General features: G+C 39.9%; 1 protein-coding gene across 6 annotated transcripts in view; it reads left to right on the top strand.

Annotated features, from left to right (window-relative positions):
• The first annotated feature begins 11,243 nt into the window (after positions 1-11,243).
• LOC100762786 (gephyrin) overlaps positions 11,244-12,009 on the top strand; it is a 375,076-nt gene continuing 374,310 nt past the window's right edge. For all 6 annotated transcript variants that reach the window (XM_035444849.1, XM_027418340.2, XM_027418336.2 and 3 more), the window contains exon 1: positions 11,244-11,440. In XM_035444849.1, the coding sequence (XP_035300740.1) occupies positions 11,377-11,440 (64 nt within the window). In that variant the 5' untranslated portion in view covers positions 11,244-11,376. The remainder of the gene's footprint in view (positions 11,441-12,009) is intronic.

The following is a 12,009-nucleotide window of genomic DNA, read 5'->3' as shown; positions in this document are numbered from 1 at the left end:
TTCTCGAAAATGATTGAAACTGTATAAATAAGAACAGCCCAGGCTATTTGGGGCCACTTGTTTGAACAACAACTGGTGATCATAATTTCTTTATGGCACCGACTTCACACATCCATCCCAGGTCATTGAACCTGTCTGGAGCAAGGCTCCCAGCACTAAAACACACCTACAGGTGTGTTGTCTTCACCTATGAAAACTACTCTACAAAACTAGAGGAGGTGAACATACTACTAGATAACAACAACACTTGGGCACAAGAAAGTTGAAAAGCAAGAAAACATGACACCATTCCCGCCCCCCCACCCCCAAAACTTAACAGTTTTCTCTCTAACAAATGCAAAGAAATGAAAAATTTATGAATTTCCTGAGAGTGAGTTCAAAATAATGACCCTAAGGAAACTCTGAGGGATACACTAGAATATAGACAGGTTAATGAAATCAGAAAAACAATTCTTATCTGAGTAACAAATGCAACAAAGAGGCATCATAGAACAGAACCATGTAAAAATATTAGAACTGAAGAACTCAATTAATTTAATATACATGTAATTGAGATGATTTTGAGCAAAATCAAACAAAAATTTCTAAAAGTTAAGATAGGTCAGATTGGTCTTTTGAAATAATCTAAAACAATGAATGCAAATAAATAGTGTAATAAAGCCTATAAGACTTAAGGGATATAATTAAGCAAACAAATCTTTGTTATGGAAATTCCAGAGGGAGAAAAGACAAAGATGCAGAAGACTTATTTAATAAATAATAGTGGAGAGATTCCCAAGTCATAGGGAAGAGAAGGATATCCATATCCTTGAAGCTCGAAGACTCTATATAGATTCAACCCCAAACCATTTTCTGATGCACATTATAACAAAAACTTCAAAAACCAAAGGGGAATTTCTGAAAGAAGAGTAAAACATAAAGTTACATATAAGGAAATAATCATGAGAGTCCTAGTATATTTTTCAGATGAAATCTTTCAGGCTAGAAGAGAACAGAATTACATATTCGGAGTATTGAAGAAAAAAAAAAAAACAGCCAAGAATATTATGCCCTGAAAAGTAATCTTAGTGTTTTTCTTTTTTTAATGAGTATTATCTCCAACAAGCAAACGCTACTAGCCTAGCAATTAAAAAAAATTGGAGGTGCTTCAACAAGAAACAGAAGTATTTTTATTAAGATAAAAACATCTGAAAGTACAAATGGATATAAACTAATAATCAAATTCATAGTAACACATTACACTAAGAGTGGAATATAACCTTTGAAATACCCAGTAGTAAGTTTAAAAGTGAAAGTTATCAATGGTAATTGTATCTATAAAGTCATTAAGAATACAAAATATATAGATCAAGAGTAAGGCCATAAAATTATAAACTGTGTGTGTGTGTGTGTGTGTGTGTGTGTGTGTGTGTGTGTGTGTGTGGTATCTAAGTAGTTTTTTAAAACAATTTATGTATATGTGTGTTTGCCACCATGTATGTATGTGTATCATTTATGTGCCTGGTACCTGAGAAGGGCAGAAGAGGCCCCCTGGAACTGGAGTTACAGATGGTTGTAAACCACCATGTGGATGCTGGGAACTGAACCTGGGTCCTCTGCAAGAACAAGTGCATCTTTGAAAAGTGAGAGGGGTCTTTGCTTTGTTTGTTTTTTAATGGGTATTGCTGAGTGTCATTTTAAAAAGATAGGAGGGGCTGGAAAGTGGTTATGAGAACCATATTGTGCCTGGTGCCCACAAATGCCATTAAAAAATAGTTGGATTCCCTGAGACTGGAGTTACAGAATTACCATTTAGATTTTGGGAACTGAAAATGGGTCCCTTTTTGAGCAGTCACTATCCTTAACTACAGCTATCTTTTCAGGCTCCAACTATTTCATTTATTTGTAGACCAGCCTGCCTTCAAACTTAGAGATCCACCTGCCTCTCTGCCTCCTAAATGCTGGGAATGAAGATGTGTGCCACCATACCAAGCTATCCAACTATAACTTTTAAAAAAAGTTTATTTATTTTATGTGTATGGGTATTTTGTGCACATATATAAGTCTATGTGCCATGTATGTGCTTGGTGCCTGTGGAGGTCAGAAGAGAACACCCAATTCCCTGAAACTGGAGTTATGCACAGTTGTGAACAGTCATGAGGGTTTTGGGAACTGAACCCAGGTCATTTGCAAGAATAAGTGCTCTTAACTCTTGATCCATCTCTCCACCCACAATTACTACGTTACAAATAAGTTTTAGGTGGGGGTGTCCAACTTGCAGCCCCTAGGCTATCTGCATCCTAGGATGAACATGAATGCAGCTAAATACATTTTAGATGACATATCAAAATGTCAAAGTAGCCACAAAGGAAAGAATTACAGAATATGTAGGATCGAGAAAGAGAGATAAAGCTTATCACTAGGAAAACAACAGCAGCAAATAATAAATAACAGCAACAAATAATAAACAATGGTAACCAATAAAAGGAGCAAAAGATCTACAACAATTATAGATAGAAAATAGTAAGTTCTTATGTGTCAATGACAATTTTGAATGTAAATAGAATAAACTCTGCAATTGAAAGATCAAAAGGTCCAGTGAGATGGCTCAGAGGGTAAAAGCTCTTGCCATACAAGCCAGATTGGGAACCTGAGTTTGATCTCATGATGATGAACTCCCAAAACTTGTCCTTTGACCTCCACACACATGCTGTAACATATATATGGTCCCCCAAATCCCTGTATATACGTGTACACAAACACACACACACACACACACACACACACACACACACACACACACAGAGAGAGTAAATAAAAAATGTAAAGCTATAAAATAGATGAATGAATGGATAGAAACACATAATCCAACAATATGCTGCCTACAAGAAACTGACTTTATCTATAAAGACACACAGACTGAAAAGTGAAGAAAAATATTCCATGAAAATGTAAAAGAAAAGCATTAATGATATATTTATTTATATCTGATATAACAGGCTTTAAGTAAAAGATCATAAAAAGATAATCACTGTATAATAATAAAAGGATCAATTCTACGAAGGACATATACACAACTAGCACTGGAACACATCATCTATACAGAAATTATTACCTCTAAAGAAGAGACATTGTAATCCAGTAACAGTTTCAACATTCTACTCACAGTAAAGGTGGATTATTCGACAGAAAATGAACTTGGGCTTTAAAGTACACTCTAAACCAAATGGACCTAAGAGATGTTTACAACATTCCACCTTAAGGCTACAGTGCACACATCCCCCTGCCCCTCAGTATAAGTCTTCCCGATTAGGTCATATGTTAGTCTACAAAAAAGCCTTAACATGTTTTAGATACCAGAATCATTTCAAGTATCTTTTCTGATGACAATGGTGTATACAGAAAACAATAGAAGGAACTTCAGAAATTACGAATACATGGAAATTAAACAAGACATTACTAAACAGTTACTGCATCAGGGGAAACAATTAGAGAAATTAACTTTTAAAAACTTGGGGGAATAAATAGAGATAGAAATACCATATACCCAAACCTATGGTACATAACAAAAGCAACTCTAAGAGGGAAGTTTATGCCAATAAATAGCTATAACAGAAAAGGAAAAAAGATAACAATAATGCAATCAAGTATTGAATTTAAAATAATTAGTTAAAAAGCAGATAATATTCTTAAAGTATAGAAAATATTAATGAAGCTAAGAGCTATTTGAAAGGATTAAAAACTAAGAAATCATTAGATGAAGTGAAAAAAGAGTCAAAATCAGATGTAAAGGTAGACATGACAACCAATGCCACAAAAGAAGAGTTATGTGCTAAGATTGGCTAGTCTGAGTAAATGAATAGATTTCTGTATATGTACAACATGCCAAGATAAAGTATCTGAAACAAAAAGTAGCCTTGGGACCTGATGGCTTCATGGATGAATTCTACAATGATTTAAAAATAATGAATACTTCTCAAACTACTCAAGAGAATTGAAAATTATGGGAATGAATCTGTGGGACCAGCATTCCCCTGAGACCAAAGTCCAACAAAGACAAAGCAACAGCAAGACAAAAACAGTGCAAGTCAATATCCTGGATGAAAATATTTGCAAAAGTTCTTATCAGTAGCAAACTGAATGCCACAGCCCATTAAAAATACACTCATTGCAACCAAGTGATACTCATCTCATGGATGCAAAGGTTGTTTACTCTCTGTAAAACAATAATACACAGTACAGTAATACAAGACAAAAACTAGAGGCAGGAAAAGTAGTTGACAAAATTCAACAACTCCTCATGACAAAAATTCTAAAAAATCAGAATGTCTAGAAGACATAGATTTCAAGATAATAGGGTATGATAAACCCACAAGTAACATCACATGAATTGAAGACAAATATAGAAAGCTTTTTAAAAATCCGGAATAAGATATGGATGCTCTTTTCCATTACACCTGTTCATTGTAATACTGAAAATTCTAGCTGGAGCAATTAGTCAAGAGAAAGAACTAAAGAATATTCAAACTGGAAAGAAGTCAGTCCAACCTTTTCTATTAGCAAATGATATGATCATACACATAGAAAACTCTGAAGATGCAACCCCCCAAATGTTAGAACTAATTTAGTGAAGTTACAAGATACAAATCAACATAATTTTTCATTTTATCCATTTGGAAGTACACAAAATAGTGTTTCTATATACTAAAAATGAACTATCTAAAAAGGAAATTAAGAAAACAATCCTGGGACTGGAGAGATAGCTCTGTGGTTAAGAGTATTATTTGCTGCTCTTGTAGAAAACCCAGGTTTGATTTCCAGCATTTACATTAGACAATTCACAATGACTTATACATTCAGTTCCTGGAGGGGGGTCTTTTGGCTGAAAATACAATGGGATACACACATGAACAAACAGGCCCCCACACACACATAAACAAAAAAGTAAACACTTAAAAATGTTTAAATGAAAATAATACTATTTATAAATAGCTACAAATATACTCAGGAATAAATATAACCAAGGAGATGAAGATTTTTATGCTGACACGTATAAAATATTGATTTGATTATAAAACTAAAGATAATTCAAATAAATGAGAAGATATCCCTTGTTTATAGCTGGAAGAATTAAAATATTGTTAAATATCCCTATTACCCAAAGAGATCTAAGGACTAAATGAAACTGTTATCAAAGAAACAATGATGTCTATTTTTCACATAGAGAAAAAGGCTAAAATTTGGTATCATACAAGACCCCAAATCATCAAAACTCCAAAAGAATAACACTGAAGGTATTACACTATACAACTTTAAAATACTACAAATCCATAGTAACTAAAACAGCATGATCCTGATATAAAAACAGCCACATAGACTAGCAGAACAGAATAAGATCCCAGAAATAAATCTATACATTTACAGTCACCTCACTTTTAATAACACTGTTAAGGACATACATTGGGGGAAAGAACAGTCTCTTCAATAACTGACATGGGGGGGGGCTGGTGATGGCTCAGTGGGTAGAAGTGTCTGCTGCCAAACCTAAGGATCTGAGTGAAAGGAGAGCACAATTCCTGACACTGTCCTCTGATCTCTACACACTGTGGCACATATGCACATGCAACACACACACACACACACACACACACACACACACACACACACACACACACACACTGTAATGAAAAACTGATGCAGACAAATGAAACTAAGTATTTGAAAAAAATCATTAAATAAGAAGTAAGATATGAACTATGAAATTACTACAGGAGAAAAGATAGAGGAAACATTTTGTAACAGTATACTAGGCAAGGACTTTTGGATAATAGAAGAAAAAGTTATAGAACAGAAGAAATATGTGATTACTGTACATCTGACGAGATTAAACATCCAGATCATATAAGAAACTCAATTCAATAGCAAGACCCAAATAATCCGGTTAGAAATATGGCAAAAGACTTGGTTAGATATTCAAAAGAAGATATGAAAATGGGCAACAGATATGTAATAGGGCAGACGAATGAAAATTAAAACCATAGTAAGATCTACCTCACCGAAAAAGACTGGTAGTTATCAAAAGACAAAAGACTGTGGAGATATTTTGTTTATGATTTAACAAAGCTTTGAGAATGCAAACCTAGCCACACTAGTTAGCATAGAGGTCAGGGAGTGGTGGCACACACCTTTAATCCCAGCTGCCACAGAGGCCTGGCAGTGGTGGTGCATGCCTTTAATCCCAGCACTTGGGAGACCGAGGTAGAAGGCTCTCTGTTAATTGAAGGCCACCCTAAGCAACACGAAACTGATCTAGTCTAAAAGAGAAACAGAGTTCATACAAAGGTGATCCTAGCACTTGGAGGGACATGCCTTTAATTCCAGCACTAAGGAGATGGAGACAGGAGTGATATGGCTGGGCTGAGAGAGGAATATAAGGTGGGAGGAGACAGGAGTTCAGTATGAGCAGCAGTGCAGTCAAAAGCAGTTTGAGAATGCAGTCTGAGGACAGGCTCGCCCTTTGGTCTGAGGTAGAGGTTAAAAGCTAGTGGCTGGCTGCTTTGCTTCTCTGATCTTTCAGCTGTCTCCCCGATAGCTGACTTGAGTTTTATTATTAAGACACATTAGAACTCAGGCTAAAAAAGGTAAATTCTGGTAGAATTCAGTATTAGTAGGAATGAAAACTAGTAGATCTATTACTGTAGAAACTATACTGTTCCTTAAAACAAAAAGATTAGAGCTGTTGAGATGCCTCAGCAGGTTAGACTGCTTGCTACCAAGATTGATGACTTGAGTTTGATCTTTGGAATGCACAAGGTAGAATTCCCATCATTTGCCCCCTCAGCCCCTCCCTCCCTTGACAGACAGACAGACAGACAGACAGACAGACAGACAGACAGACAGACACACACACACACACACACACACACACACTCCCATAACATGGTGTGGGGGAGAATAAATGTTAAAAAAACAAAACCAAACCAGGAAGATTAAAAAAAAAGAGGACATGAAATCAGTATGTTGATGAGACATCTGAACTTACATGTTCATTCCATAACTAATCACAATAGCCAAGGCAGAGAACAAGCTAGGTGTCCAACAACAGATGAATAGATGAAGATGTGAAATACAAGCACAATAAAATATTTAGTGATAAAAAGAAAGTCCTGCAGTTGAGTTGCCATGATGAACCTGAAAGATACTACATAAAATGAGATGTTAGATACAGAAAGACAAATTCCATATGATCTCACTCAAAAGTATGCAGAATCTAAACATGTTCTCATGTAAGTTAGAACAATGGCTAACACACACTGTTGAGGGGAAATGGAAGAGATGAGAGTTGAGTAAACAGATGCACAATTACAACTAGATAGGCAAAAGGTTTGCTTCAATTGTACATCACAGTAACTGACTATAGCTAACAATAATGTATACTTGAAAATACTTGGAAAAGTAGATTTAGAATGCTCTTAGCACAAAGAAATGGTAAATTTTTGAAGTGATAGATATGTTAATTCTAACCTTATCATTATACAATTCTATATTATCAATAGCAGATTATATATAAACAATAATTGTGTCCATTTTTAAATGAACATCAAATAACTTAATATTATTTTTTAAACAAAACTTGCACTTCCCTTATCTAGTAGCACTTTTTTCTTTTTAAATGCATATCATTTGATAGGTTTGGATTTTTCATATATTAAGGAGAAAATTCCATATTTTACAAATCAGTAACCCTTTTTTTGTGGTTGTTTCTGGTTTCTTTGATATCAAATAAGCAACCATGTAAATAAATCATGACTTTCTACATTTGTGAGTCTTCAGTACACACCTGAGAACTTCTCTACCTTCTGACTACCAAGAGATTATGTGGGTGGTGGTATGTATTGGGACCCTCAAGAAAGAATGAACTCTTTACCATATAGTAGAGAGTTGGGGGATGTGATGATCAATCTTAATTGTCAAGTTGATGAGATTGAGAATCAGCATGGAAGCAAAGCCCTAAGGCAGCTCTCTGAGAAATTCTCTAATTAGGGTAACTGAGGAGGGAAGACCCATTGTAACTTGGTAGTACCATTTGCTGGGGTAGGGTCCTGGACTGAAAAGGAAGAAAGCTAGCTGAGTACCACCATTTATCACTGTTTCTTGACTGAGGGTGCAATGTAACCTGCTGCCACAAGCTCCCAAACACTACTACTACTTTACCATGATGGACTGCAAGTTCCTACGTTGCTTTTGTCTGTTATTTTGTTTCTGCAATGAGAAATGTAGCTAATTTAGGGGGTCTGGAAGAAGAGTCCGCCTAACCAAGTTATCAAGGAACTAGCTTCACATCCATTCTCTTTTCAACCCGGTCCTATGAATTTCCTGAGACAAACTGCTAATATTTGAAACTGCTACTTTTCTTCTCCCATCCAGAAAAAAATTTCCTTGATATTTGATTTCAGAGTGAATTTTGAGATGCTTCTATACTGTAATAGTAGTGAAAATCTACAAACTATAATACAGCAACTCCACTTATCATTCCAAGACTCCCAATGTATACCTGAAATTCCACGGTATTAAATCATACATAGATTTTATTAGTTTTTACTGTACATCTTCGTAATCTCAGCTTTCACCTCTTCACTGTTGGACACACTTTACAGCTTCTCTTTGGAATAATTTATTTACCATTAAACACTTGGTACTGGAACAGCTGCTCCAATGACCAAGATGAATGCTCAGTGACTAAGGAATGGGTTTGCTTAGGTAGGTTGGACAGGTGGATAATTCAAAGTACAGGCAGGACCAAATGGAATTACATGTGATTGCATTCTAAGAATGTATGCATTTTAAACTTTTGAATGATGTAGCTTGAGGCATTTTGTTTAATTTTATTTATACAGAATATGATACATGTATACAATGTATACAATCATATTCTGTATAATGAGATAGGACTATACATATCTCATTATACAATAAGATATGATACATTGTATACTCTCTAACTTGAGTTTTCTATTTCATATTTTTGAACTCTAGATATGTGGAGAATTGAAACCATGGAAAGCAAAATTGTGGGAGCTGGGGACAGTATTTCTGTGTAAATTCTAATCGATAAAGCTTATGGAATTTGGGAGAGGAATATACATATTGAACAAAATAATTGGAAGACAAGTCATCTACTATAATTACTAAACTTCATTATTTTCAATAATTTGAGTACTAATAGTAAAAATATAATAATCTATGTAATCTGAATACTCACTTCATATTCACCATACTCAGTTACAATTTAATGAATTACATAAGAGACACAGTTCAGTGGTAGAATGCTTGCTTAGCGTGTATGAGGCTCCAAGTGCAAGCCACAGTACAGAAAAGTAATTACTGTAATTCACCATTACTGCTTCTATAGATACAGAACGGCCCTTGTTCTGTTGTTGATTTGTGAAAGTACTAGTTAACTTTCCCATGAATAACTACAATATATTCTAAGTTGGAGGGAGTGCTCATTTTATTACCTTCTTTAAAGTTTGAAGGAGACTGTCAGTGGGCAGGCTTAGAAGTTACTTCTAAATATTATTTTTTGAGTCATATAGAATTTACAAGTACCACAGAGAATAAAAAAGGCTTGAAAGTTTATGATGTAGTCAACTACTTTATTTCATCTTTGGTTTGAATGATTCATTTGGACATACGTTCTCATCTATCTCCCTCTTTTGAAACCCATTAGGACTTCTTTTGCCGCCAGGGTCTTTGGCAATAATTATGGGAGGTGAGTTCATAATCTGTCTTAAAAATTTAATCCACTGTCAGAAAGCTAGCCATACATATCTTCAAAAACTTCATTATTTTATTCTACCTCAATTCCATCCATTTCTTTTGTACTCTATTATTTAAAGACACAATGTGAATTTTCGGTGAATAGGATGAGTAATAATATGTTCCAACCGGAACAATACAAACCCCAAAGAACCATCAAATGAACCCTGAGATTTTGTGTCTGAGTGTGGATTATTAAACATTTTTGACACTTATGCTTCTAGGTTTTACTATGGTCCTATGTCAGCAAATGAGAAAACACAGAAACACGCTTAAAAAAATTAAAGAGCCAATAAAGGGCAAACCTACATAAAAGAGAGGTGATTGGTAACTTTTTTTTTTTTTGAAAAGGACACGGAACTAAATGGCCACGTTTTCATGGTAATTTCATATTCCACAAATACTGAAATGAAACTTAAATGCCATGGTAACTGATTGTGGTTTCAAAGTGTGTGACAGACACGTGCCCTCATTCTAAATAGATGGATGCATTTCACCCAAAAGCATAGGTCGTGGCTAGGATGCTCAGGGCCACAACGGGGGATGGTAGAAAGAGATTGCAACTATCTCCACTCCACAAGCCCTGTCGCAGACGCCGAGGCTTCCTCTGCGAGATCTGGTAGGCGGGTCTCTGAGAGGAACTAAAGCGAAGTGAGACCGAAATCCTGTCAGGGAGAGCTGACTGCGGGTCACAGCTGAGGCGCCACAGGGCAACCCGCCTCTGCCCACGGGAGACACTCGTCACATCGGCCACCGTCCTGCCACCCATGTAGCTTCCTACGCCACCTCTAGGTTCACCCGCGCCTTCCAAGGAGCTGAGCCCACCTCGCTACGGCACCTGGCCCAGAGCGGCTCCCCGGCGGACGGGCGGGCGAGCGAGCCGGCGGATAACTGACGAGGCTGCAGGCTCGGCGGGGGATTGCTTCTGTCTGGGGCCCGCCGAGGCTGCGTTCTTGCCTCGCGCGTCCCCGCACCGCGTCCGCCCAGCCAATCCCGCGCTACTCGCGCGCCCAGGAGCGTTGCTCGCTTCCACTCAGGCTGGGCCGGCTTCTTCTTCTTCCCGCTCCGGGCACTCCACAGCCGAGCTCGCTCTCACTCCTCCTCCCCTCACTCTCCACGAGTTGCACGCCTCGGGGTGTAGCTCCGCCCCTGTCCCCGAGCCCGCCCCCGCAACCTCCAGAGCGTGTGCTCCCTTTCCCCTCAGTCTCTTGCCATCCAGGCGTCTCGGGTCTCACTCCGCAGAGCCTCCGGGGACTCGCCGGCCTTGCCCCGCCGCCTCCGCGCGCTCTCCCCGCGAGGCCACCGCTTCTCCCACCCTAGGCTCGCGCCTTCCCCTCCGGACTCGGGGTCGCGCGGACCGACTCCGCCCCCTCCGCGGACCCGCGCACTCCTGGCGCGGCCTCTCCTGTCCCCCCCTCCCTCCCCACCCCGCAGGCCACCGGGCGCTCGGCCCCCTCCTTCCCGCTCGCCTCGCGCTCCTCTCTCGCGCTCTCCGAGGCAAGCGCGCTCCCGGCCCGCGCGCGCTCCGGGCTCCGGCTTCTCCCGGCTCCTGTCAGTGCGGTGACTGCGCTGGGAAACATGGCGACCGAGGGAATGATCCTCACGAACCACGACCATCAAATCCGTGTCGGGGTCCTCACAGGTAACCCGGGGAGGAGGTCCTGCGGGGGTGGGGGGTCCGCCACAGCCACTGTCCTCGACTTGCCGGGGGGCTTCTCGCTCTCGGTGGTCCTGCTCTGCGGCCTCGGGAAGAGGGCAGGCTGAGGAGGGGAACCAGGGGGTGTATTTTACAACCGCGGAGAGCCGCTGGCGATTCGGGTGTTCCCGTGTGTTCCCGGGGGAGCTGGACCAGGCCCCACGGGTGTCAGGCCCCATAGTCCTCGCAGCCAAAGTCTCTGGCCCCCGGGGACCGAGGGGCCGGTGCGGCGGGCGCTGCGGGGCTCCGCGCTGCCGGTGCGGGCGGCGGGATCCCGGCTCCGCAGTCTGAAGCATGCTGCTGGGGGTTGGCCGGGCGCCTCCTCCACTAAAGCTCTTCGGAGAGGGGGGAATCCCATCTCCACCCCCTTTGCTCCCCTCCCCCCACCCAGCGGCCCCACAGCATCTGCCCGACACGACTCGGGGTTCGTCAGGGGAAACTCTGCTCCGCCTCTACTGTCCCTTAGCAGGCCAGGGTGGCCCCTCAGCAGCCCATGGGACACTCCTCATCTTCCC

The sequence above is a fragment of the Cricetulus griseus genome, chromosome 5 (genome assembly GCF_003668045.3).
Source record: "Cricetulus griseus strain 17A/GY chromosome 5, alternate assembly CriGri-PICRH-1.0, whole genome shotgun sequence".
NCBI classification, from domain to species: Eukaryota; Metazoa; Chordata; class Mammalia; order Rodentia; family Cricetidae; genus Cricetulus; species Cricetulus griseus.
Note: the sequence above shows the minus strand (reverse complement) of the source record. Positions and strands in the feature narration are given on the sequence as shown.